We start from the raw sequence: 27,334 nt of genomic DNA, 5'->3' as shown, positions 1-27,334 counted from the left end.
AGTTTCCTGCTGTGGAAGAAGAGGTCTTAGAATATGTCTGGGACCTGCGGAAGGAAGGCTGTGTCATTTCACACAAAATGATCAGGATGCACGCGCGAGCCACAGCCAGGAAGCATGGCCTCGCGACCACCGCTTTCAAAGCGAGTAATGGGTGGACGACACGCTTCATGCGGCGCAACTGACTGTGCCTGAAAGCTGAAGAGGCGCACATCACTTTGTCAGCGACTGCCTTGTTGCTACTAAGAAAAGGTACTGGACTTTCACAAGTTTGTGATACGCCTGCGGCGGGACCGAGAATTTCTTCTCTCGCAAATCGGGAACGCGGACCAGACGCCCATCGATTTCGACATGCCGATGAGCAGAACGGTCAATGAGAGAGGAGCACGCAGCGTGCTCATTAAAACAACAGGTGCCGAGAAGCAGCGTTTCCCGGTAATGCTGGCTATCACGGCAGAAAGTTGCCACCGTATGTTATCTTCAAACAGAAAACCATGCTGAAGGCCAACTTCCCAGCCTGCAAACGCCCTTGCTTTTCCTGTCTCTCCTTGTGCTCGACAGTTTTCCCTGCCACCTGGGAGAGAACGTACGCCGGGAACTGAAGGAGCTGCGCACCAAGATCACCATCATTCCAGGTGGACTCACTTTGGTGCTGCAGTCCCTTGATGTTTGTGTGAACAAGCCGTTCAAAGACAGTGTGTGCGCCTGTTGTATACAGACTGGACGGCCCATGGAGGACACGGCCTGGCGCCGACCGGCAAGATTAGGTCCGTTGAGCTGGTGTGCTCCTGGATCTTGTACGTATGGCGCTCGCTGCCAGCCGATTTCATCACAAAGAGTTTTAAGAAGACTGGTATTGCAAATCCCCTGGACGGCAGCGAGGATGACCAGTTGCAGGAGCAATATAACGAAGTGGTCAGCGACCTGGACGACGGGTCTAGCGATTCTGATGAAGTGTGAAGGGCAATAAAAAAATCTGTTTCCAAAGAGTGTACGTGTTTGTTTACTGCAAAAGGTAAGCTACCTAACTTCTTTTTTTACTGCATTGTTTGCTCATCCCGAAAAAGTTTTCGTAAAATTTGCCCCGCATAATAAACGCACCCCCCAACATTGCTTTGGTTTCTCGAAAAAAAAAAAAAGTGTGTTCATTGCGTGAGTATATACGGTACTTTTTTGTCATTACATTATGTGGAGACACCAGTGAATGCCAAAACTAAAATCCAATTATGAGACACGCTGTAGTGGACAGATTCAATATTAATTTTAACTTTGATTTCTTCATTGCATGCCCCATGCATGGCATACAAGTGTTTTTACAATTTAGCAGCATAAGAATTCAGCCATTACAACCAAGATTGAACCCGCGGCCTCGAGCTCGGCAGTGCTACCGTGGCAAGTTGAAGAAACTTTCCGGCAGATTTACGAACTTCTCGTAGGATGCTCAGGGAAGCTGCAGTGCACAGTCGTTCTAAATCACACTTTTTCACAATTCTGCTATCGAGGTTAGGAAGTGCAAACATGCATATTAGTACTGTAGAGGTTAGTGAGAAAATAGCTAAGCTGACGATACATTCGGCTGATCGCAACCGCGCTAAGCCTCTCATCGCAATAATGTGGTGTTGGCTCTTGATCCAAGCCTGAGAGGGCGTGTTTGAGACAAACACGCAACCACTCTCCCGAAGCAATGAGAGGCTGGAAGAGGGAAAACATCAGTGAGCGTTCTATTGTAAACGAACAAGGCACACAGGTGCCAAGGTACTACAGTAGAACCCCGCTGATACGTTTTTGAAGGGACCGTAGGAAATAAACGTAAGAGACGGGAAACGTAAGAGCCGAAAAACAGGAAAAACGGCAAAATATTTACAGTCAAACCTCGTTAATACGTACCCGCTTTAAACGTACTAACGGTTAAAACGTAGTTGCGACGAATCCCCGACCGAGTCCCATAGAGCTCAATGCATTCGCTGACCACATAAGCCGTAGTGGTTCGCCCTGTGCCTACCGGTTAGTGCGTACCCTGCGTACCGCAACAACTTTTTGTGCCATAAAATTTTACTGCGCCGCTCAACTTCCCGACGCCAGAATGTGCCGCCAAAGGTCTTCCGCCTTTTTGAAAAGTGCGCAGACCAGTCGATCCCCGATTCCGACTTTTGCGCGATTGCGTCGACGCCTTTGCGGGTAAGCATCGGGAAAGAACGAAGGCGAGGTGGCGGCCACCGACGAACGCGCCAACATGACTTATCGCCGACAACCTTATCACAATAAGTATCTTCAGCTATCTGCTCGGGCACGCGTGCGGCTACTTTTTAAGCCTACTGCACGCTTCAGGCGACAACCTGAACGCGATGGGCCGCCGATCGCTGACGCTTCGTTGTGCGCGGCCATCTTCAAGGCTGAAGTTGAATTGATGGCGCAAATGCTCGGGCAGGATCGAAGAACTTCAGCCATGTACGAACTAGCCCGACAGCAAACGCTACTAAGCCGTCATCAGGCGCGCACCGCTTTGTAGAAGCGAAAGCAGATCGCTGTTGCGTAGTTAGCGTTGCGGGTCGCGGGCGCCGAGAAACCTCGCTGCATTAACGCTATCACACTAAACGCACGTGTACGATACAGCAAGCGTAGCGCGGTTGTAACCATACTGCACGCTTTTATTAGGCGACCACCCAACGCACCTCCGTCCGCTGCCAGGACCGCTAGAGCATCGCGGAGTGCGCATCGCTTGCATGAAGCTCGTCATCGCTGCGTTAACCGAACAAGCTACTCGCCGCATCTGTGCACGATCTGGAGCGAAGTGGGTACGAACAACATTCCCACGATAAATGCGCGCGTGCGGCACAGCAAGTGGCTCAGTAGTGACGGCGTGAGCCGAGTAGGCGACGCGCTGCCCGCAACTAGTCGGGAGACGATCGGCTCCACGCAGCCGTACCGCGTTTCACTGGAACTGTGTCAGTTTTCGTTTAGTAGCAAATCGCAGTTAGACGCATGCACATATACCGCGGAAAGCAGACACTGTCCGTTCTGTCGCTATGTCGGTCACTGCGTTGACGCGTATCCCGAACCCTGCAATAGTTTCGAAATGCTCTTCGGCGTCGCCACTGCGCGCTATCGGGCGATCGTGCGAGTGTGCCAGGATCTTTTCTCCACTTTGGCAAAAAGAAAGAAAAGGCTTTGCGGTGGGTACTTTAGGCAATATTTGCTGTGGCACTCTATTTATTTGCTGGCGGAGATGGCGTACGCTAGGAGATGCAAATTTGTACTTGGTGTTTAATGCATACTACCGTTTAGAGCGTAGTTATGCCGCGTTCCTGGCAGGTACGTATTAACGAGGTTTCACTGTAGTGGTACAGAATTTTATTTCAATTCTTACGAGCAGCACGAAAATTGGCGCGCTCAGCCGCGATCTAGCTCGATGGATAGAAACGCGGAGCTTAGGACGGCCTCATCCACAGAAATGTAATCAACGTATGTGATTTTTTCAACACCAACAGCTGTAGGCATGAAAGAACTAAGCACACGCAATCATGACCGGCGCGGCGAGTCCAACCGCGAACCGCACGCACGACCATGCGAGCTCCAACCAGCTCGAACTCCTCCCGTTCTCTGACAAATAACGATGATGATGAGTCTACGCCAACGCGATGGCAGAAGTGAATGCCAATCTCGAAGGCCTTGCTTTCGCAAGCAATTATGTCATACACGCCATGTTTGTGCAATACAAATCTCAAAGGCTATGCTTTTGTCAATAGTAAATGCCAATCTCGAAGGCCTTGCTTTCGCGAGCAGTTACGTCATAGACGCCATCTTTGCAATTTGAATCTCGAAGGCCATGCTTTTGTTTGCATCAACTGAAAGATTCTGTTGCTTACGCCTCTCATGCGGCTAATATTACGGTCAAACGAGGCCAAGCTGCGTGAAAATGCACCATGGCCGCTCTCTTTGGTAGTCACTCGGTCGGCTCCGAGCGCACATCGCGACGTATCATACGGGAACGGTCCGACAGTTACGACGTAACAGCGGGGTTCCCAATACATTGTATCCCATGGGAGCTATGCCGGGACCTGCGGAAAACGACGTAACAGCCGGGAAAACGCAGCAGTGAGGAACGTAACAGCGGGGTTCTACTGTACTGTGCATGCTGCTGCGACTGATGTCTTGCCAGAGGAAGCTGCAAGCGCCACTTGTGTGGAGCTCTGCCAAATTGCAGCCTTGATAAAAAACCGAAGGCGAGAGCACCTCGGTGCGCTAGGAGATGGAATGCGGTGCTTTGAAAGAACCAGGTGAATGTGTTCAGAGTGCTCAATTTCAACTAAATGAGCGTTCACAGGCGTTACCAGAGCATATGGGAACGACAAGCCGAATGTATTGTGGGAAAGACAGAGTAACAAGACAGAAGATGCCTTCTCAATGAGGGCCACCAACTGTGATCTGCTTGCCATTGATGTGTGTGCCAAAGTCAATCTTGCACACATCGTCGTAGCCCAGCACTGTAGGATCGCCTGCGTTTGGCGTGTAGTGCGCGGCACAGTGATTGATTGAGCAGCCCGTGGGGAATGCCAACCCTGCATTCAGCCCATTCTCCTTGATGAGCGTGCGAGCTGTAGACTCCAGCAATTCACTGCAGTGACAAAAAAAACAACAAGCAAGTAGAAGTGTGATTAAAAAGGTCAACTCAAAGTACAGATCTAATAGAGATAGCATTAGGACACAATGACAAATTGAGTGGACAACAGTCCAACCAAGTTGACATCTTACATCGGACCACCTGGATGTCAAAAGTGTTTTTCTAAATACCACATTTTTCAACTTATAATCTGCACTTAATCTACTACTCCTGATCACCACCACACCAGAAAATAAGGTACAAAAACCACACAATCTATGCAATCGCACACCACATTCAAGTCTTCATAAAAGCAACCCAGCAAAATTGTCATAAAAAAAACATCATGAAGAAATCTTGTTGCATAGCCACATAAAAATATTATTGCAATAATGGCGTGCTGAACCTCATAATAACAAGCTTTTAATATAACAAAGCTCACAATTAACGAAGTGTTGGAACTTAGCTGCAAAAGCAGGACTCAACTTTTTAAAATCTTAATGTTCATAGAGCATCATGCATTTTACAATGAACTGTGTTTATTTAGTACGATTGCAATACTATAGTGAAATTTCACTGTTAATGCAAAGGAAGACTTAAGAGTACTGACATGAATTTTAAATATTTTCGGATTGTTGCTCAAAATAAAAACTAGAGCTGTGCGAATAGCAAAATTTTGGGTGCGAAGCGAATTCGAATAAAGATTGAGTGCGAATCGAATCGAATATTTTCGAATAATTTTCGAATATTTCTCAAACATTTTTTGAATAATTCGAAGTGAAATTACAGAAAAAGTTGCAGAGAATCCCTAAGTATGTTCTTGTGAGATCGCAACATGAAAGTGTTTCTTTTCGCTAGGTTGATGAAGCACTGGTGGGGTCATATTTCATAGTTGTCTTTCTTATCAAGAGTGAGGCAATGTAGAGGCCGAATTGTATTTATGTACATGATTTGGTGCAACCAAAGTGTTGCCTACAACACTTTACACGCGATAGGCAGGGATGCCATTTCCTCAGCCTCTCCTCCTCTTTCAACTTCTGTGGAAGGCCAACTGATGTGGCGGACAAGAGTGTGCTCCCTCCAAGTCCGGAGTTCCAAATCTGCCTCGTAGACGTCTATATATAAGAACATCTGAAATTTTGGATGCTAAAAAGCTTCGGCGTCCGATTTTTCGGACTTCCTGCCCAAATTTCAGGTCCAAAACAGCCTTAATTGAGCCCCCAACTCTGCCACATCTTTCATCTCCATATTGGAACCAGCGTTTTCTTGAGTTAATACATTTGCGACCGTAGCGGAGCTCGAAAGGTAGCTTTGCCGCAATACGGGGGTGTAATGAGGTGAAGCATATTGAAACTCTAGGGACCACTTCTAACCGGACTTTGTCTCTTGGCTATGTTCGACTGTAACTGAGCTTGAAAGGCAGCTTTGCCGCAATACGAGAGTGTAATGAGGTGAAGCACATTGAAAATCTGAAGGGGTCACTTTCAACCGAACGTTGACTGCATTTGTCTTTTGGGAAGTTCGAATAGTTCGAATAGTAAAATTTCAGTGCGAATCGAATCGAATAGCAAACACTATTCGAAAAATATTCGAAATTTCGAATATTCGCACACCCCTAATAAAAACGCTGGTGTTGAGAACCCTAAATAAACTATTGTGATGCCTGGGAAAGCATGGAATATATTTTTAATACCACTACCTTTGAAAGCATTTTCGGTTTTGATATCAAGGGGGTGGCTTATTAGTTATGTGTCATCGCAGTGCGACATACTAGCGGCAAACCTGTCATCTGCTCGTGGTGCACGTAAACAACGAGTGAATTGTCACCCAGCGACCCCGACAGTGACTTCTGTGATTTTCTGTGATTTAGGCTGCATGCAGGACACAGAACTCATTAAGTCAGTGGCACTATATTGACTCATCAGGATTATGTCGATTGCAGTGGGGCTGGCTTGCAGATGCTCAGCGAAGAAAACTAAAATCAAGGTAAAGTATTTTATACGTGTTGTCTGACACCGGTGTGTCATGAGCGTTAACACTGCGTAAGAAGGAAATGAAAAATGTCCCTTTTGCGATGACCCAAATGGTGTCAGTGCCCCTCCCCTTTAAAAGCAATCAACTAAAGCTACCACTAACGTCAACGGTGAGATGATTGAATTCAGTGTGATTGTCAACGAATGCTACTTCCAAAACATAAAGCCATGAGGCAGACAGTTGCTGCCGAATCAAAACAGCATCTTCTCTCGTAGAGGTGAAGTATGCAGGGCAGGCTTCCAGTGTTCCCCACCATGTCTTGGGATGGCATAAGCCGGTTAATGCAATGTCAATAAGAAACCACACAGGCACACATGTATCGGTGCATAATATTGCGCACCTGAGCAGCGTTGTTCTGTATTTGCCACGTCTCTAGCATCAGCATCCAATTTTGCGTTTTTGTTGTTACTACACGGCAAATGACAAGCACAAGTAGCTGTAGAGACAGACGCACTCAGTGCACCAACAATAAAAGGGATGTTAGTACCACTTCTTTCAAGATACCAGAGTGCCTGTCCTGTGGTATCCGAATCTAGTAGCCAAAAGAATTTGCCTTGATTTGGAAGAAAGGAGAGATTCCCAGTGAAAGCGATTGGAACTAATAGACTCATTTACCACAAAAAGTGCTCTTCATCCATCAACTGCTCCTGGAACAAGTCTCAGATTTAAGCAGCCCATAGATTTTCCAGGAGCACCTGCACCTGCCTGCGCCACCAATACCTATTGCTCCGCAAAGCCATTTGGGTTATGTGATAAAACTAACTTACAAGACTTCTGTTGAACCAATCTGTAATAGTGACTCAAATTTCCTATGGCATACCAAATCTTCCTCAATCCTTCTAAATTAAATGTGTGCAAAATTATAAATGAGACACCCTTGAACGAAGTTGAAGTAAATTAGGTTGCTGCCTCCTTTCCATGTAATCATACAGCAACGTGACGTCCTGTGGGTTTTGGTGCAGAGTTTATCAACCGGCATGTTCATCAAATCTTCAGTGACCACAATATTCGGTGCCGAATTGTTATGGCCGACACCACTGCCACTTTGGCACTTCACAGTCTAACGCGAAGGGACCCCTGAATTGTTTAAGCCATCAGAAGTTCTCATAAATATGACTCGGGGAAACATACTAACTTGTGCTGTAATGAATCATTCACATGTACATACCTCAGTATAAAGTAAATCAGTCTAAATTGATTCCTTGTTTCACTTTAGCATCCCTTCAGCTGTGTAATTTCTCTTTCTCTTTTATGCAAGACTGAGATATCTATACTCGTCAGACAAAAAAGTTTGTCCTACTCATCAAAGAAAGAGCCCTTATCTAACTCACCATATTTCAATCATGGTCATTCCGGGCTTGATAACTTTCAGCATGTACTGCCTTGTCTGAAAGCAAAGTAAGCGATGGTGAGCACAAGGACAATGTAACATGGTGTTTTCTGAATAAAGAACCCATCCCATGGCAGGACTGTTTATACAGTAAAAGCTCGTTAATTTGAACTCGGTTAATTCGAACTTACAGTTAATTCAAACTGACGCCCTGGTCCCGGCCCAGCCCTGTGTATTTCTATGGGGGAAAACTCCTGATAATTCGAACACGTTGGTATCCACAACGGTTAATTCCAACTGGGAGCCCCTGGTTTTCATTGCTCCTCGCAAAGTGATCACAATGTGTTGCAAAACTAAACCAAACCAAGTTTACTAGAGATGCAAAACAACGAAACAGCAGCATTTTTCAGCAGATGAGAATTTGGATGCTGCACTGGAGCTCTTGGGCAAGCTGCAAACGACGCTCATGGAGTCGTGACAGAAGAAACGCAAGCAAACGCAAAATACCGATTGCTTTCAATTTTGATTGCGTTAACTCTTCCAGGTAAATAAATGTGTTTTGGAGCATACATAGTGTCATATATATTTCACATTGAGGCTCACTGCTCACATGAATGCATGTAGGTGCTTGTTTCTGGCTTATCATTGACTGAACAAATAATTCTGTTTGCTGTTAAAGTTCCATTAGAGTTCCATGAACTTAACGAAATCACCAGCCACAAACTTACAGCAGCACCTAGTTCGCAATAACGAGTTCAGAGGTGGCTTTTTTGGGTTCTGCCCGCACAGTGTGGTGCGATGTTTGTTCATTCTAGTGCCCGCCCACTAATTCGAACTCTGCTTAATTTCAACAATTTTATAATCTCCTTCGAGTTCGAATTAACAAGCTTTTACTGTATTACCCTTGCAACATTGCTAACCACAGATTTCTCGGTTCCAAAGTTTTCTGATGGGTGGCTTACAAGTTTGCAAACAGCTAAAATTTCTTTTTTATAGGAGTACTGACAAAGTTTTGAAAGTGAGATAGCTTGTGGGATAGAATTGTATAGACACACATCATCATCATGTAAAAAATATCGACGGCCAACTATAGCCTACAAGCTATTTAAAATCAATTTAAGAGTGTGCGCCACACAACAGCACGCAGAACAGACCACCTCAACACATCAACACTAACTTGGTTCCAATGTAAACCAACAACCGACGACATCAAGAGTTCCTCCTTGCGAGCGCATTCTCCCATCAAGAGTTGCTCCTTGCGAGCGCTTTCTCCCAAACTGTCAACGTGGCAGTCAAGTGTGTGCTGTACATGGGCGAATGCGTCACTGTTTTGTGTGCTTACGTGGCCAGCTGCATTGACATGAAAGCTCCAAAGGGTTCTGCCTCACTGGGCGCTATTTGAAACCGGAACTGCCACAGGGCACTACAAAAACGTCCCTACCATCGCACGCTTGATCAAACAAAGATTAGTCCTAATAAGTGGGTCATTAGCTACTTATTGCAATACAACAAGCAAAATGTAAAACTTTTGTGTAAGTGCTCCTTTAAAGCAGGTACAATCACTTACCTGGCGATGTGCTTCAGCTGCCTGCCTAATCTCCCTGTACTGCTCTTGTGACATGCTTTCCAGCGCTTTCTTCTCCGGATCAGTCATGCGGTTCTTTCCCGTACGGCTGCATCAGTGAAAGTTCATACCAGTCACCCAGAACCCAAACCTTGTTACCACTGCATAACAGTGAGTTCACATTTGCCACGATTGTACAAAGGTAATTTTTTGGAGGTGGACATCGACAACAATACTTGTGGTTGTGTAGAGGAGAAGGAAGGTGCTAATAATTTATGGAGTTACATGTGCCGATTATGAAGCATGCTGTAGTGGGGAACACCAGATTAACTTTGACCTTCAGGGGCTCTTTAGTGTATACACCTTGATACGAGTACATAGGTATTCTTGCATTTTGCCCCCACCGAAATGCACCCACCGTGGCAAGGAATCAGACCCGCATCCTCTAACTAAGTGGCGTGACAACTGCTAAGCTGACACCATGCGTGACACCATGCCTGCTAAGCTACCCCAGCGGGTAAAGAAGGCAGTCCGACAATGGTGCATGTCCCAAACAAAAAGCGTTTACACTGGAACTAAGTAAGACAGAAATGGTCAAAGTGCCTTTGGTTCGCTACAAACGCGTTGCATTTAATATATCTAACACAGCCCCGCACCTCTCAAAATATTTTACAATGCCATTGAAACATAAAAAATGCAAGAACATACATTTATACATAACATACTCATTTACATACACAGTCACTCGTACTCAGACTTACCGGCACTCACTCATGCTCATTCATACCACTAACCAGCCCTCGCACACATAATGAAGTCCACTAAATTCAGTGTCACTGGCTTTTGCTCATATTTACGTCAGCCGACACATGCACCGGTTTGTTCTCACGTCCACCCACACCCTTTGTCATCCACTAACACTACCACATGCCTGTAAAATGAGTGTGGACTGGCAAGCCAGTGCACTAGTGAGTGGGCATGCCAACCTGTGGTTCAGTAAGATTTGTTGCTCAGCTAGTTGGTTGACATCAAAGGAATACATATTAGTGCACACTAGGAAACAAGGACTTAAGCAAGAAGTAGGAGGAAGCAGAAAGGCCGGCTGCTAAACTATGGTTTGTATGGACAGTGCACAAGGGATTATTCAGTGCAATACATCGGGCATTGATTGAGGACCTATGCTCCATTTGTAGGTACAGACATCACATGCAGCACTGGCACCCACCATAATTAATGCTGAATTCATTACTGCAAACAATACCAAACCGGAACTGATACAGACAAAATGCCTCAAACAGGGGCAGTCCCAATGGACTACTAATCAACATTCTGAATTTTTTCCTTTATACACTCAGGGTGATAAGAAAGCATAATCATTCGATTGCCATTCCCTGACAATCAAAGTAAGGCCGATTCAGAAAAATAAACGAGATGTTTATAGCAATCATATTCATACCTATCATTTGGTATAGGATGTTCCACTTCCTCTCCAACTGGGAAATTGCCATCAGGGAAAAGATCACAGATTGGAATCGATGGTGGATCAGTTTGCTGTTTTGGACCTGTGAATTGACAGCAAAATCAAGTCATCAAGTTCCATTTGCTAAACCAACAAATCATACTGTGCTTTTCAAAGCCCATGTATCGTTGTGTGCTATCTTGATTGTTTGCATACCTTTGCTGTATCAGGCTGTAAGCTTTTATTGGTGGTGCGTGGCTGTGATGTAGACTATGAGTGGTTCTGGCGACTCCTTCACATTTGGATGCCTTATCATAAATGCGGTAACCTATGCTAGTTTCATGCTGTACTTAAACCTCTCTTCACCAAATCTCATTTGGAAGTAAGCAATGATCAGTTTTGTGCACTCCCTACATCAGCATTTCTCTTGTGCTCATACTTTGCTCCCCAGTCATTAATAAATTTGCCCAATAAAAGCGCTTTGCTCTTTCAGTCCAACATATTTTACCTTCTTAAAAACTAAACCAAATGATTTCCAAAGAGATACCACACTATAATAACCTCGCTAAAATAATTCCACAATGCATGAATTTATCATGAAGTGCAATTTGTCCATCAATTCAGATGCGAATAAGCAGGAGTGCATGCCCATGCTTCAGGGAGGCAAGAAAGTCTGTATGCTGAAGCTTGATTAACATTCAGGTCAGCAATACCTGAAATCTAGAGAAATGAAGTTTCAAAGAGAAAGGCATCCCTTAATGACAGTTCTGCCCATTCTGTCAATGCACACAATGATGCAAACAATATGTTGTGCCCATAAATACACTGGTATACCCCGAAACTTTTTTAGAACACTGTGTATTGTGAACCACCTGTAGTTATGTAGTGAAAAGCGGTCAGCATTAAAAAGCAGGAGAATGTACGCGTGACAGTATTGCCACGTCCCTATCTGTGTTGAGCTATGAGCCGGTGACAATGGAGACATATCCGCTCGAGAGTTTAAAGATGACCGACAACTGGCCAGAATAGGTGCTTAGATCCTGGTGAAAATGAGAAGACTGTGAATTATAGTGACAAATTCAAGCATCCTTCTCCCAATCTGAGTAGGGTTATATTTTTAAATTGCGTTTCGAAGTCACAAGTAACTGGTATGTTGTGCAGCCTAATGGAAGAGCCTTGATGCTGAACAATGGAGTCGTTTCGCTTGTTGTATGTAGTCTGGTGCTTTTATGTAACATGTCGAGCCGCAGTGCATGCATGCCCAACAAATCGCAGCACACAAACATGAACTGCTGTCGCACTCACATCGCACTGTTTTCGGCATGTGTTGGTTGTACGACTTCCCAGTCGGCGCAGTAGAAAAATTCTGATTACGGATGTTTGACGGAATTTTCTGTATTACCATTCTGCGATTAGACGCCGACTGGTAAGCTTGCCGTTGCACTAAAGATAAATAAATTAAAAAAAAAAACATGCACCATAAAAATTGGTTGTCAGTCCCTTTAAGAAGGAGCAAGGAAAGATAGCACTTTTGATGGCCTGGATCTTGGATCCCCTCTTCGACTACAATGTGGCAGTGCTACTTCCTGCAATAAGCCCCTGTGCTTTGAGGACTGTGACGACGCGATGCCCTGAAATTATCACGGCTACCTTGATCAAGTACTAGAACAGCAAGAGGCCACAGACACATCACGTAAAACATATATATAACAGATATTAGAGACCTAAAGGACCATATTGCAGGCATTGTGTGTTTGCATTTAACTCAAATGTGGCACTGCAACATCTCTGTGTTCAGCAGAATTCTGAGTCATGTTACTACAATATGTTTCAACGCAATGTTTAGATTGCGCAATGATAACTACCTTTAGGTTTCTTCTTTTTCTTCTTCTTTGCTTCTTCACCATCACCTGGGAAAAGAATGCCGCATGTAATAAAGGTTAATTTAGTGAATAAATACATATGCCAAATTGCCAGAACACACTTAACTAGATGCTTCAAAATGTGCTTAATAAAATAGCGAGAACAAGAAAACTATGCTAACATTACATATTTTTTATGCACATTTCACAGGCATAGGAACGACTGCACACAAACATGCACCCCCCCCCGCACACACATACAAACACAAAAATTACAAATGCTGTCCTTCGATGCCGGCTTGTAAACAAATGCACCAACAGACTAAAACAACAAATGTCAGGAACATAAGTAACCTAATTCACGCATACTACGAAAAACGAAAAGGTTGAGTTTTGATTTGCATGAGAAGTACTTCTTATATTTCCTGCCGTTTGCTGCTATATTTTTGTACCATAACAGCAGGCAGCTTGCAGAGAACTGGGATCCAAAGAGCGAAAAAAATAGAATTACCTTTCTCCTCAGCCTTGTCACCGGTGCCATCGATGTGCTGGTTTTCGAGCGCGGCTGTTACCTCTGGAACTTGCGTTGACCCTGGCTCTAGTCCGTTGGCTTCCTGAGGACCTAAAGGCGAGTACGGACCAGGTCAGAACAAAAGTGCGCGGCGCAAGCCTGTCCTCGCTTCGACACGAAGTGTACGGTTCACACAACGACAGCTGCCTGTGTCAGCAAAAAAAAGACGATCCCCCTGCATTTCAGCGGTCTCCCTCTGCGTCGTATTTTTAGCTGTCGCAGGCAACCAAGCACGCACAGGTAGGGCTCCAGCAAACTGGGCGCTGGCGAAGCGTCCGATAACTACGCTTTCTGCTAACGTTAATTAGGTCATAGGAGTGGAATTCAAGCGTTAACCAAAACGTGCCCTTGAGCGCTACAGAAAAAAAGAAAATAAGGTAGCGGCAAGTAACAGCAGAACGAAGCCATGTGGGATGGCCGGAGTACGGGTTGGCGGGCTTAGGGATCCTCACCTTTCTTTTTCTTCTTCTTCCGTTTCTTTTTCTTCTTGGCGGCGTCCTGAGGTCCGACGTCGTCCTCGGCGTCGTCCTCCTCATCGCCGTCTTCTATAATTTCCTCTTTTTCGTCCACATGTTTGCTACCGTGATCTTGCACCACAGCCGCCATGCTTACTTTAGTGCGTTGGCTCAACGCAGCATGGCGCCTCACGACGCGCGAGATGCGAAAGAAGAACCGAAAAACTCCACGCCCTAGAACTGGCCAGAAAGTAATGTACTGTCACTACTGTGCTAAGCAAAACCGCTTTATTTTACTAAGCAAATCACAAAGATAGTTTACAACTGCTAAATCTATTAAGTGGGTCACTCTGAAATACGTTGCCAAAATTTTGGTGGCTGGAGATAAAAGTTCCGTGCAAGCTGGTGTTGACATCCAGCCTTAAAAAAAAAATATGTAACTTGACTTCCTTTTTTTTTCTCATTGTGCTGCCGTAGTACCTGTAAAACAAATTTACAAGCACTTTTTTTTCCTGTCCATACCATCTCGAAATGTAGGTTTCGGTTTCAAACTGTCTCTGCAATGCCTTTTTGAACATGGTCAGAAAATGTGGACAGATCCCTGTAACTTTGCTCACACTTTGCGGATTCGAAAAGTCTTTGCGATAATCGATTCGTGAGGCAATAAATTCCGATTGTGAGGTCATTCGATGATCGCTTAGAAAAGTGCTGCATGGCCCTTTGAAGACTTTTTGCTGACACTGCGGCGCATCAGTGCTGCAGGCCACTGCATGTCGACGATGCTCACGATAACGTTACAGGGTTGTTCAATGAAAGGGGGAAAGAAAGAGAAAAAAAAAACATACAGCGAAACTTCTCAGAATCAGTCTCTTGATTGCACAATCAAGTTGGGCCAGATTGGACTCGCGTCTTCACTCAGTGACATAAGTTGCTTGCAAAATATGCGAGTTTCCTTGAATCCCATTTACTAAATAGAACTTTCTACACAAGCAGCAAAAATTGGTTCAAATGCACTCCCTTTGAAAGAACTATAACTTCGAAAGGTACAAATTTTTGTATCCCTCATGTCCGAGGTGCAACTGCAGTTGTGGACATGTATTGTGTGTACCTGCAGTGCGAAGAATTGAATATTGCGGACATTACAACTTCTTGTGCGATTTTCAAATGGAAACTCGTGCAATAATTTCTAGAGGAGATTATTAAGGCGAAAGCCTTATAGATGCATCATCAAACCGAAAAGAGGCCGGAGCTCGTGGCGTCGGCGTTAACACGAAGTGATCGTAATCATGTGACGTCATCATGATGCCACTATAAGGTGATGTCATCACATGACATCGTCGCTTGGCCAATCGCCGATCGTCGCCAAACCTGGAGACACTGCAAAATCCCGTGGCGTGCAAATAGCTTGCAACGCCTCCTATCCCGGAGGCAGTGCAAAACCACGTTAGATGCAAAAAAGATTTTGTGGAGTAGTGAGGAGGGGGGGGGGGGGTGAGGGAGAGGTAATACAAATTGCTGAGAAGAAAAAAGAAACTATGGCTTTCGCTTACGAGTCGTCTTAGCCAAATGCATAAGGGACAGTGCGACTTTTATTTAGGTGTGTAATGGACAGGCGCGCATGCACTCTGACAGTGCCTTCTTCCCTCTTTCTTTCTTTCTTTCTTTCTTTTTTTCTTTCTTTCTTCCCTGCCTTTCCTTACTTTCCTTTCTCCTCCTCCTCCTATCGGTGCGCTTACCCTCCAGATGACTGAGCCGTGCAAGTAAGTCTAGCTCGCCCCGCTCAGCTGAGCATACGAAGGCTCACGCTCGCGAATGAGAGCTGGTCTGCGATCGGTAAGCCTGATGAAAAAAATTAATAAATAAAAGGCAGTGTATCTATTACACAAGGCGGCCCGACGTCAAAAATGCCCCAAAGGCCCAGTATACTTTCGCAAAAATTTCACGGTAGTTCATGGCGCGGGAGCTCGTCAAGGCGCTCGTATATATCTGGCCTTTTTACGAACCAGCGCGCGCAATACTCCTTTAGTGGTAATTCTTCAGCACTGATTCGATCAGATCGTGGTGGACAGACACACCACACCAGCAATGCATTCTTTTAACTCACTGAGGTGCAGCCCGACACGTATTTCACAGAGTCAAAATTATTTCACTTTTTTTCTTTTCTTTTTTTTTTTTACAGCACGCCTACGTTCCCGGTAGACGTGCCTATATTGGCCACCGCTTAAGTTGGAGAGAATAGCGCTTCGCGGAGTCAATGACGATATCTAAAAAAAAATGCTCAAGTGCTGATTACCGTCACATGTCCATTTCGGATAGCAGCGCAGGCTATTCGAAGCGGCGGTCTCATCTGAGAAAAGCATGGCTGCGCCCAAGAAAGTTTTAAAGAAATAATAAATAAGTTGTGGGGGGGTGGGTGTAATATATGTCCCATATAAGATGCGATTAGGAGGTACGCCGTAGTGGAGGACTCCGAATTAATTTTGATCACCTGAGGGTTCTTAAACGTGCATCTAAATCTATGTGCACAATAGTATTTCTGCAAGTTTACCGTTGTCGAATTGCGGCCGCCTTGACAGGAATCGAACCGCAGCTTTCAGCGGCCGAACGCCATAGCCATTTGCCACCGCGGTGGGTGAAAGTGAGAGAAAGCAAAGGGACCGTAAGAGGAGGAAACATTCAGCAGAAAACCGTACTGGACAAGGGAAAAAAAACTGAAAAAGAAACGTAGAAGTCTCTATATGAATCACGCTTTCTGTCCCTTGCCTATTTGGTAGGTCGCGGCCGCCATCTTCCTGCACAGGCATTCCCATCTATATATGTATGTACAGCGGTGGTCAAAAGTTCTCAGGCCACTGTACCGTGTAATCATTAGCAGCACGGCCTCGGAACTCTTGACGTAAGTGCGTTTGCATATGCGTGTCAGTGGCGTATATATCCAGAAATGTGTTTCGGTGGGAGGCACGCTCTTGATACGACGTGGGGTCCGGGAACGTAAGTATGGTCGAGTGTCACTTTGTTCTCTCTATCCCATGGCAGAAAAAGAAACTTGGGGGGGGGGGGGGGGGGTGCACGGGCCTTGTGTGCCACCCCCTGGCTACGCCACTGATTCGCGTGTGTATATAAACACATATAAACACTTGCGTTCTCATCCTTGGAAATCGTTGAAGTTCAGTCGATCACAGAAGTAAAACGTGATCGCGAAATATATGCATTCATTTCGTTATATCGGATAATTCGCTATATAGCAAAACTCTCGCAGACTATAGTTGGTTCTTACTCAACTATCGCGCTGCGTTGCAGAGCGCACCGGAAAATGCGCTCATCCCTCTCTCTCTCATTTGTGATTGCGTTAATAGTCAGCTGTGTAGCTTTTTCTCTGTATATGTTGAGTTTGAAAGTTCGTCACTCGATAAACACTTCCGGCAGTGCTCATGCTACTGCGAACGCTACGCGTCACTTTTTCCCCGAGCCAAGGTCAAAGCCCAAGCAGAGGGGAAGCGTCGCGTTGTTTTCGTCTTAATCACCGCGTCACTGTCGGGACCGCAGAGGTCGACAGCATACCGAGAGAAGGAAAGACAGGGGGCTGAACGAGGAGGAGGGGCGGAGCGCCAAAATGAAGGAGACAGAATCTCGGCGCCGCGTCGTAAGCGGATCGCATGTCTGTATTTTTTTTTTTTCTTCTTCCCCGATTACGTGTTATCGTCTTCGTGGAGGGCAGCGATAGGCAGGCGCCGCGGATGTCAGCCACCAGTCGGCCGTGCTCCTTGCGTATTAGAAGAGAGCGGCGAAAGACATACTGTACGGGAAGCGAGCGTGCAGGACGACACTGCGACTTCTGTAGCCGTAGCGATTTCACCATGAAGCCCGGGACAAGCTGTGTCGCCCTGGGCATCCTCACCGTGGCGCTGTTCCTCACAGAGACGACAGGTCAGTGACATGAAGCGTGGCCGGCCACACCTTCCAAATTGTATACAGATATATAGTATGGACATACAAGCAACAGGAACATGCACATGTGCAGAGGTGTACCGCACTGGGTATGTCAATTATTCGTCGTACCAATATGGAGTATGTGCAACCCCATGAAACCAACAGAAAATAATGCCAAGGAAAGTATAGGTGCATTACAGTTTTCAACTGTAATGCAGAAATTACGATATAAATGCAAAGAAATTAAAGTGGCCGCTGGTATGGACCGAACCTACAGATTTTAGATAACGCGACCGATGCTCCACCAATAGAGCTACAGCGGCGGTTCTGTCCATTGTACATAAACTGTATGCATGGCGCACTGAATTTATTATAATTTATTTGCTTATTTACAACTTATCTGTGCAAGCAAGAGGGAAAAACTTGTCCTAATTTCTATGCTATTCCTAATTCAAAATGGTATTATTCATTGTTTAATAATAAAAACTGTACTCGTGATACCACGTCTGCTCTATTCGGCTACAAATTTGGCGATATAAATGAAGTGACATGGCTACTTTGGCTAGTTTTATCTTCAACTATGGCACCTTTTCGTATACACCTAACGGCAACCCCGACACCATATCTGAAGTAGAGACCTTCAAGGTCTGCACGTGTTCTTGGTCGACCACTCTCGATTATGCTTTCGGTCTATAACCGCGAAAGGGCTCAGCGCCTGTGCGCGTCACTGGAACGAAGAGTATATCGTACCAACGTTTACAGTCGATCAAACCGTAACAAAATTTACATCGTAAGCGATCCATTGAGAGCATGACACGCCAGACAGGTGACCGTCGTGTAAATTTGTTTTTCTTCTCATTTTCTGAGCAAACCATTGTGTATACCTTTGAGTAACGACGTCTAGAGGTGTACTAACTTCAAGGAGGGTTTTGAAAAAGTTGCTCCCGCGTTTTCTCACAAGCATAGCTTGCGCCTAGTTCACCTCAGAAATAAAGCCTGACCGGTACGGTGAGATCTGCTTTCAGGTGAAGTGGCTTGCTATATTAATACTCGTATAAAGGTTAAACTGAATACAAAACGTGAGTTGGCTGCTCACGACGACAGTAATGCATTCGACTGAGTACTGTAACCTGATATCCATTAAAATTTCGGGCTATGACACAAATATACACGTTGAACAGTATCTGTTAATGGTAAAATTAGCCATCTTAAGCTTGTTTATTGGTTGTTTGGTTTCCGAGTGTTCTGGTGCAGGTGTGAGATGAAAACGCTTCCTCTTCTTTTTCATATACGGCTAGCATTCTGCGTTGCCGCTAGAGAGATGGTAGAAGTCCGACTTCGCTTTCACGTCATCATTTACACTTGAGCGAAAAATTTTAACACGAAAGTGTCTTGTGCCGGGGTCCACCGCTGACGTCATATCCGTCACGGAAATGATGTCAGTAAAAGGCACGTGAATAGGTCGCAAAGAAAATTGTTGCAGAGGAAACCTTGCAGGGGAGACCTCTAGCTCCTCGGCCCTCGGTCGGTCGCAGCATTTACCATCCGCTGTGTCCAGCTGTTACATCAGTAACTTCAGCTCATGGTCTTCAGCTCGGGATACGAAAGATGTGGCACTAGTCGTCAACGTGGCTGCGGGTACACGTCAAAGGCTACCATGTCTTGCCAAATGCAAGAACTCACAGAGTTCCTTATATATTCGCCTAAGACGACTCCAAGGCGAAAGCAGTCTTCTTCTTTTTGTTCACGGTCGATGTACTGATCCTCCCTACACTCCCGAAAAATTTCTGCACCTCACCTGCTTTTTTACTGCCTCTGGGATCGGCCCACCTGCGACCATGCGATGATTTAGTGTGATTACGTCATGATAATGTCGCACGGTGACGTCATCACGCTGCAGTATCTGATCACGTGACTTTTTTAATCGTTTGTGCTGACGCCGCTGACGAAGGATACCCTTCGCGTTTGATGACATAAACGTGACGAGGCATATGTGCAAAGTTCTTAACGCCTAACAAAGCTGAAACTACTTCAAAGACCCGGTTTAACTTCGTATTATGAATGATTCCAATGAAATGGGTATAAACCGTAATATTTTTTCATGCCTCATTAGCTGATTTGCCTCCTGAAGAGAGGAGAAGGGAGCACGTTCTAAATGGGCGCATTGCCAGGTCTTGGAGGCCATCATGTCAAGTGTGCCAGGGTCATCGCGCCGTCTCGCATCATGCGCCCTTCACTACCACCGGCGACACAGAAAGTAATTCGAGGCGATAATCGTGCTCTACGCGTTCTGAATGGCTTGAATAAGCTCATTCCGTTAAAAGACATCCTCCGCGAACGAAATGTTTCGTCCGACGTTAATCTTCTTCTGTCTGTGCCAAATGGAATTTAAATTCTTAGGAAAAAAATAAACACTTCGACCTTGAGGGACTATGGAGCTCATGCGGTGTTACGTCTCCAGCCTGTTGCGGTAAATCGCGTGCAAGGACGCTTTAAAATTTTATAGGGGCCGTGTTGCTGACATAGTATTCTAATAGTAATATCTAGGGTTTTACGTCGCATGACCACGATATGATTATGACAGACGCCGTAGTGGAGGGCACCGTGGTGGAGGGCTCCGGAAATTTTGACCATCAGGTGTTCTTTAACGTGTACTGTAATCGCACAGTACACGGGCCTCTAGCATTTCGCCTCCATCGAAATGCGACCGCCGCTGCCGGGATCGAACCCGCGACCTGCGGGTCAGCAACCGAGCAGCATAACCACTGCTCCACCTTGGCGGACAGTGCATAGTATTGTAAATCGTCAACGACTTTTTTTTTTTTTTTTTCGAAACACAAAAAGCACCACTGCGGGACTAGGGATAACTTACCGATCCCTGTGGTAGAGTGCTTACTGCTCTAAATTGTCCTAATTTTTCAAACGAAGCTTGTATAGACTGCTCCATCTTTGCGCAGCGCACAAAACTGACAAGGCACACAAGAGAAGAGGACGGGACAAGCGCTATAGACTGACCTGTGAAGCTGTCGTTTCAGAAAAACCTTCCTCACCCACTGCTGGCGCGTACCAAAAAATAATGAATAAAACTAAATAATTTTCTTTACGGGGCTGGGGTTTGACCCCGGGTCCCCCTGGTCTCAAGGCGAGTGCTTTGACCTGCTTTGACCACAAGGCCACGCGTCCATGCTTGCCCAACGTGAACTGAACTGAAGAATACGTAAGCGTTCTACCGACGATGCAAAAAAAAAAAAATCTATTGGGAAGCAGTACACTTGCTATGGTCGCTTCATTGAAATATTTCGTGTCGGCGAATCAAAAGCGATCTGCTGGACAACGCGGAATATCGATATATAGAATTGCACATTTCAGGAAAATTCCGACTTCGAGCAAACTGAATTCATAGCCCGCGTTTCTATGATCGCGTCATGGTCCTTTCTCTGGGTCGTTCCAGAGGCTGGCGAACGCTGGAAAGGAGATCAGAGACGTCGCGCCGATTCAGCCCGACAACAGCGCTCCGGGGACGACCGCTACCTATAATAAAACTGAACGCTTACGTTGGGAGGGAGCATTTCACAATTCGAAAGAAAGAGAGAAAGAAAGAAAGGAAAAAATATAGAAAGAAAGAAAGAAAGAGAGAGAGAGAGAGAAAGAAAGAAAGAAAGAGAAAGAAAGAAAGAAAGAAAGAAAGAAAGAAAGAAAGGAAGAAACAAGGAAAAGCAGTAGGTAAGGCACGCCTACGCCAAGATTCGCTTGCCCCATTTTCCCGATATAGGGGAAGGGCTCCTGAATTTTTCGCTAAAAAATTTCGACCATCTGGCGTTCTTTAACCTGCACTGACATAGCAGAGCACACGGGCCTCTAGCATTTCGCCTCCATCGCGACAGGGATCGAACCCGCGACCTTCGGGCCAGCAGCCGAGCACCGTAACCGCTACACCACCGCGGCGGACCCCAGATTATCAAACTAAACGGAATATCAATAGACGCCATTGGTATAGATACACTCACTAGTGACACTTTAAGGCGAAAGCTTTTAGGTGCCTCATCAAACGCGAAAAGTGGCCGTCGGCGTCGGGGGCATCAACACGAGTGATGCAAGAAATCACCATGTGATGACCTCTCCATATGACGTCATCATGACGTCACAGGTCGCCAGAATTAGTGACGTCGTCTCGACGCCCTCGTCACTTGGTCAAAGGTGAGCCGATCATGGCGGCAGCGCAAAACCACGTTGGGTGCTGAAAGCTTTCGGGCAGGATCAGTAGAATCGACTGAGAAGAAGAAGAAGATGGCTTTAGCCTTCTAGTCGTCTTAGGCAAGTGCACTGACCACAGGGCAGAGCGACGGTAAAGTATGTGAGGTCGTTCAAGATTTCATAGCGCAATCAATGAGGCTTACACTAACCATGGATCCGAAACTTCATATTCAAGCAAAGTAGGCTCCCTTATATTTTCTTTTGTATTCTCAGATTAATTCTTAATCGCTAAGATTGAACTCGACCACCTTTATTGTTATTGTCAAATAATAATTCTCATCAAAAATATTCTTATTAGACAAAACGTCAAATTATTCTTTTCTATGTTTTAAATATTTTATCTTAGGCCAGTCTCCCAGGATGGATATGAGCCAAAGATTTCGGATCTACATATAGATCTAAAATGCATAAAGGACCGTGTTACTTTTACCAGGGGAATTGCGAACATGTCAAACGCATCAGAGAAGGTGTTCTGCTCATATACAAGGCCTTGGCTCCACTGACACACGCAGGTGTTCCGACCGAGCCATCGGTGGCGACGTCCGAGCCCTGTCCGACACCGCTCTGCTCAGGACCCAAGTGCCGTGGCACCAAGTTGGGCCCGAACGGCTGCCAAGTGTGCGACTGTGACGGGCCAGAGCAGTGTCCCGTGGTGCAGTGCGCTCCAGGATGCATAGCCGAAGAGTCCGCACCGGAAGGGCGATGTCCCACCTGCGTCTGCAATGGTGAGCATCCCATTCAATTATTAAGCGCTGTGGAAGTAACAGGACGTAACGCCTGCACAATACGCTAAAAGCAATTAAAAATTTATTTCCACCCCGCAACCTATTGATGCTCTTTTTCGTAAATGTTAAGATTACTTGAACGCAGAGGGGAAAGTCGAAGTGTGTGCCTAATTAGTTATATGGCCAAGTTAGTCAAGCGCTGCGATGCAATATCGCCTCTCTCTGCTCTGCCTTGAATCATTGCCACCAGTCGCGATTGTCGTATGTGTTACGTGAGTGCGGTTCTGGGAAGCCGTTGGCCAGTGTCAGGTTTTAGTGTGTGCCACTGGCGATCCGCCATGAGCACTTATCCTGTGATGACGCACGCAGTGACGTGTTCAAGCAGTATTTTTGTATGGTACGTCTGGGGCAAAGTTGCCTCATTGATGGAATAGACACACAAAAAAAGAAAATAGAGAAATAATGATGTTCGTGTAATTTCTGATAAGGCGTACTGTAACAGAAGTCTTTCCTATGCTTACATTATTTATACTCGTAAAACTCGTTGAAATTCGTGCATTGCGTACACGTCAACGCGTTTAGAGAATATCGAGGTCTCTTCTTTCCAAGGCAGTGCTAGTGAACAGAAATTTTCCTTTGTTCATTTCATCCACAGCAGCGCCGACGTACAGCAACCGCGCGGTCGACGTGCCCTGCTTCACGCCCCTTCTGCGGGAGGCCCTGCGACGACTGGCCGAAGTTGAGGAGCAACTTCACCAGTTGCGACACCTGACCCAGGAGAACGGGATGAGGCTGCACAGACTGTTGCCTCCCGTCGAGCACCAGCCCCACCAGCATCCGCACCACCACCAACCGCACCCGCATCACCAGCCGCATCACCCGGCGCCACCGCACGCCGGTAACCCGGAAGCCCCGCCCTCGCCCGCAGCGCCAGCTGGTGGTGATGCGAAGCATGCGAACAGCACCGCTTGACCATTGTGACTAACACGAATGTTAAAGTGCAAGCATGACTGTATACTTGCTTCCGCGATGAAGCATGGTGCCTGAAGGAAGAACATGTAGAAGTGCCGTCCTGTCGCATGCGCCACTTGCACTAACGTTGCCAATAAATTCGACTGCCACTTTCGCTGCTTCGCTTGCGTTTGTATAACCACTTGTTCATGGCTATAACAGCGCGACTTGAGACAGGCAAAGGAAAAGAGGGGAAGACGCACGGCACTGAATGTCAACTGAAGCTTATTCCGGGAAACAATTAACGAACATAAACTGGCTTTCGCTGAGATAAACTTCCATTGACTGTTAGCGCCGTGTGTTGTTCTTTTTTACCCTTTCGTCCACGTAAGGTCACTCTTTTTCAGCTGCGCGCCCAACCAATTCGCCCATTTTTCCGTCCTTCGATGTGCAAACTTCGACCTGCAATCACTTGTCTTGAAAACGCTATTGTCGTAATACTAACCATGTAAGAAGATCTCACGCTCAGATGGTATGTTTTGTGACAGTTTTTTGTTTTCGGTCTCCACAGCGGGCAGTGACTGGCTGCAAGTTTGTCAGATAAAACATGAAGACATTATGTTCTGTATAACGTCCGTCAGGAGCCCATGATTAACCATGTGTGCGTGTGTGTGTGTGTGTGTGTGTGTGTGTGTGTGTGTGTGTGTGTGTGTGTGTGTGTGTGTGTGTGTGTGTGTGTGTGTGTGTGTGTGTGTGTGTGTGTGTGTGTGTGTGTGTGTGTGTGTGTGTGTGTGTGTGTGTGTGTGTGTGTGTGTGTGTGTGTGTGTGTGTGTGTGTGTGTGTGTTTCTACGCGTGCATGCAAACAAAAAATTTCGCGAAGTGGCTTCGACACCCCTACAGCTGCGGCCCGAGTAACAGTGGACATCCGCTATACGCACTCATCTGGAGGCCCTGTTTGACTTAACGCAAAAAGCGATGGCGCACATGTAGATCGGCTGAACATTAACATACGCGGACTCTATTTGTAGGGAAGACGCTTTAAGAGGGGCCAACGCTTTCGAGATGCTTTAAACATCAGCAACACGCGCACGAGATGCAGAAAGAGGCGTCTTCGGATCGAGCATATCTGCGACTTAACCATCAACAGTGTTTCCATATTATTTTCATACAGGGTGTTTAAAATTAAGCTTTATGGCTTTTTTTTTTAAATTCAGCACTGGGAGGTACGTGAAAACCATCTTTGCAGATAAGTTATGTCTCCAGGAGGACACAAAGTGAGACAATAATTATCGCTGTCAGCCACCCAATTAAATAAGATTGAATAAATAACCTTTTAGTGATTGCAGCAAGCGGGCATGTTTGCATTGAAAAGACGGAGGCAGTCGCGCATCTACACAGTTCCACTTGGAAGAATTCTGGCATGTCTGTGCTCCAAGATATCCCGCTGCAAAGTTTAATCGCGGTTTGCATGATTACGCATGCAAGACAGTAAGCGCTGGCGCAGAGCTCCTACCCGATGTGCCGCTGCAGTTGCGTGCGGCGTTTAAGCTGACAACGGGTCGAAGGCATAGGCGAAGATGATAACGGTTACCTTTTTACTACTGGCTGGCGATAGCAAGCAATGACTGCTCGTCACATCAGGGAGGAACATTGCACCGATAATCACCGCCTTGGATGCGTAATTATGCAAACCACAATAAAACTTCGAGACACAAATGCTTCGAGAAGCGAATGCAATATTGGTTTCTTGATAAGAGATTCTTCTCTGGTCTCAAGGAGAACTACAAGGCTACTGAGGATGCAAACGATTACCAGTGATTTTGCGGGAATACCTTTGAGAACTTTAGCAGACTTCAGCGACTTCTAATCGAGTTAGAATGCTTTCCTCCACTCAAACTGCCAAGTTCACAGTGCCTTGGTGACGTACTTTTGAGCTGTATGCTTTTTGTTTCTGGTTTTATACGTAAAATGAAACCAATTCCCCACAGCAAATTGATTCCCTTGGCTGTATGAGTGGCGATGTCTATTGATATGCTAGGCCAAAGATTAATTTGGTGTGGAATGATGCGCCATTGAAGACGGAAGAGTTACGTTGGAAATGAACAACTTAGTTGGCTATGAAGTTGAGAGTATGACGGAAATCCGTCTGACCGAGATGAAACATGCTACTTAAAGGGAATCCGGATTCCCTTTAGTTAGTTGGCTATAAACAGCCTACATAAATCAATGTTAGTGACTGGAGTATCATAGAAAAACCCTCACACAAAGAGCGAATGAAACCACTATTTTTATATTAAGGGAACGCTAAATTACCACGCAGTGACCAACGTAACTATTTCTAGGAAAACCTTCCTAAAAACCCCTTTGTGCTTCATGACTGCAGCATAAAAAATATGGGAAGCGTAACTGCTCAAAATTCGTAACCAAAATTAATACATATACCACCTGATAAAGGCATGTTGCGATATCAAAGATAGCAAGAGTCTTAATTAGTTGTAAAATTATATTTGCAATGAACAGGCATGTGACCGCATGTCCTGTTTCAGCGTGTACGAGAAACGTGAACAAACTACAGATTTAAGCGCAAATTAACATGTAAACCCCAACAACAGCATTAGAACTTGACAACCAACTGAACCTGAGAAGTAAATACAAGACGTACACAAAACGAAAGGCGTTGCCAAGAGACTACCTCCGCTCATAAGTGAGATTACCCAGAAGTCGATAATTCGAAACAAACAGGTATGCGTCACGACCATCGTGTTTTGACAACGCAGCTGCAGCAGTCAGCCCAAATTAATGCTCGACTGAGCAGAAAGTTATAAATATTCAGGCGAAGGAAACTGTGATGTGGGCTGTGGCAGGAAACAGCGCCGTATAAGCGCCAACAACTGTTTGAGTTTCCTGTTAGCAAATTCTCAGGGTTAGCGACTTAGTTATGTCGGATCTCCACACAGCGCTAGAACTATGACAATAAATACCCAGATGCGTGTCTGGAGAAGAGTGACGGCCTGCCCTTGGGAGTTTATGAGACGCGAACGTGCAGAGCATTTCTCAAGCTGGAAAGGTGGCGCACAGAGCACCTGAATCGCAAATTGACTTTACAGTCCGTATTTACATAAACGGCCTGCAGGCTCTTCACAATGCAGGTGCGCAACGAAGCCGCCAGCACGTGGAAGCTGCAACCATGGAGACTGTTCTTACACATTAGCACCGATGCAGTCCTCGCATGCTTACTTCGTACGTCATTTTAGAGAGACTTTCTACGCGCATACGATTACCTTACTTTCAGTGTTAACCTTTCTGCAACGGATCCTGTTGCGCCTTGACAATAAATCTTTATCTCCCCCACGCACAAATACGGGAAAGAGTGTCCAATGCTGATTAACGATAGAACTGGGCTAGTTGGTAGTGGTTCTTGAGAATCTTGAAAACAGCGTTTTTTTGTGTTTTTTTGCGCGGTGTTCAAGATGTTCAAGAGCAGATTAATGATGCTGAGTTAGTCTCTGACAAAGGATTGCCTGCCGTTTTTATACGCAACTTACGCCATAGTTATCTCGTTCTTCTTAGAGCACTGCGCCCTGCGTATGTTCACGCACTT

At 45.7% G+C, this 27,334-nt stretch overlaps 2 protein-coding genes across 3 annotated transcripts in view; one reads left to right on the top strand and one right to left on the bottom strand.

The window, feature by feature from the left end:
- Window positions 1-14,064, bottom strand: part of LOC119396584 (methionine aminopeptidase 2) — a 31,928-nt gene extending 17,864 nt beyond the window's left edge. Inside the window, exons 1-7 of the mRNA XM_037663859.2 lie at window positions 13,870-14,064; window positions 13,358-13,468; window positions 12,850-12,894; window positions 10,982-11,087; window positions 9,529-9,634; window positions 7,963-8,018; window positions 4,431-4,612 (exon numbers count right to left, since the gene is read on the bottom strand). Of these exons, the coding sequence (XP_037519787.1) occupies window positions 4,431-4,612; window positions 7,963-8,018; window positions 9,529-9,634; window positions 10,982-11,087; window positions 12,850-12,894; window positions 13,358-13,468; window positions 13,870-14,023 (760 nt within the window). The 5' untranslated portion in view covers window positions 14,024-14,064. The remainder of the gene's footprint in view (window positions 1-4,430; window positions 4,613-7,962; window positions 8,019-9,528; window positions 9,635-10,981; window positions 11,088-12,849; window positions 12,895-13,357; window positions 13,469-13,869) is intronic.
- A 3,580-nt stretch (window positions 14,065-17,644) lies between these two features.
- LOC119396585 (uncharacterized) lies at window positions 17,645-23,907 on the top strand. 2 transcript variants are annotated; one of them, XM_037663862.2, is made up of 3 exons: window positions 17,645-17,799; window positions 22,569-22,781; window positions 23,440-23,907. In XM_037663862.2, the coding sequence occupies exons 1-3, from the start codon at window positions 17,730-17,732 to the stop codon at window positions 23,751-23,753; spliced, it is 597 nt and encodes a 198-aa protein (XP_037519790.2). In that variant the 5' UTR covers window positions 17,645-17,729; the 3' UTR covers window positions 23,754-23,907. The 2 variants fall into 2 exon arrangements, with proteins under 2 accessions (XP_037519790.2, XP_037519789.2); XM_037663861.2 differs by having other exon boundaries at window positions 23,437-23,907.
- The last annotated feature ends 3,427 nt before the right edge of the window (window positions 23,908-27,334 follow it).

Source organism: Rhipicephalus sanguineus, chromosome 6, assembly GCF_013339695.2.
Source record: "Rhipicephalus sanguineus isolate Rsan-2018 chromosome 6, BIME_Rsan_1.4, whole genome shotgun sequence".
Taxonomy (NCBI): Eukaryota; Metazoa; Arthropoda; class Arachnida; order Ixodida; family Ixodidae; genus Rhipicephalus; species Rhipicephalus sanguineus.
The sequence above is the reverse complement of the archived record's forward strand: the minus strand, read 5'-3'. Positions and strand labels throughout refer to the sequence as shown.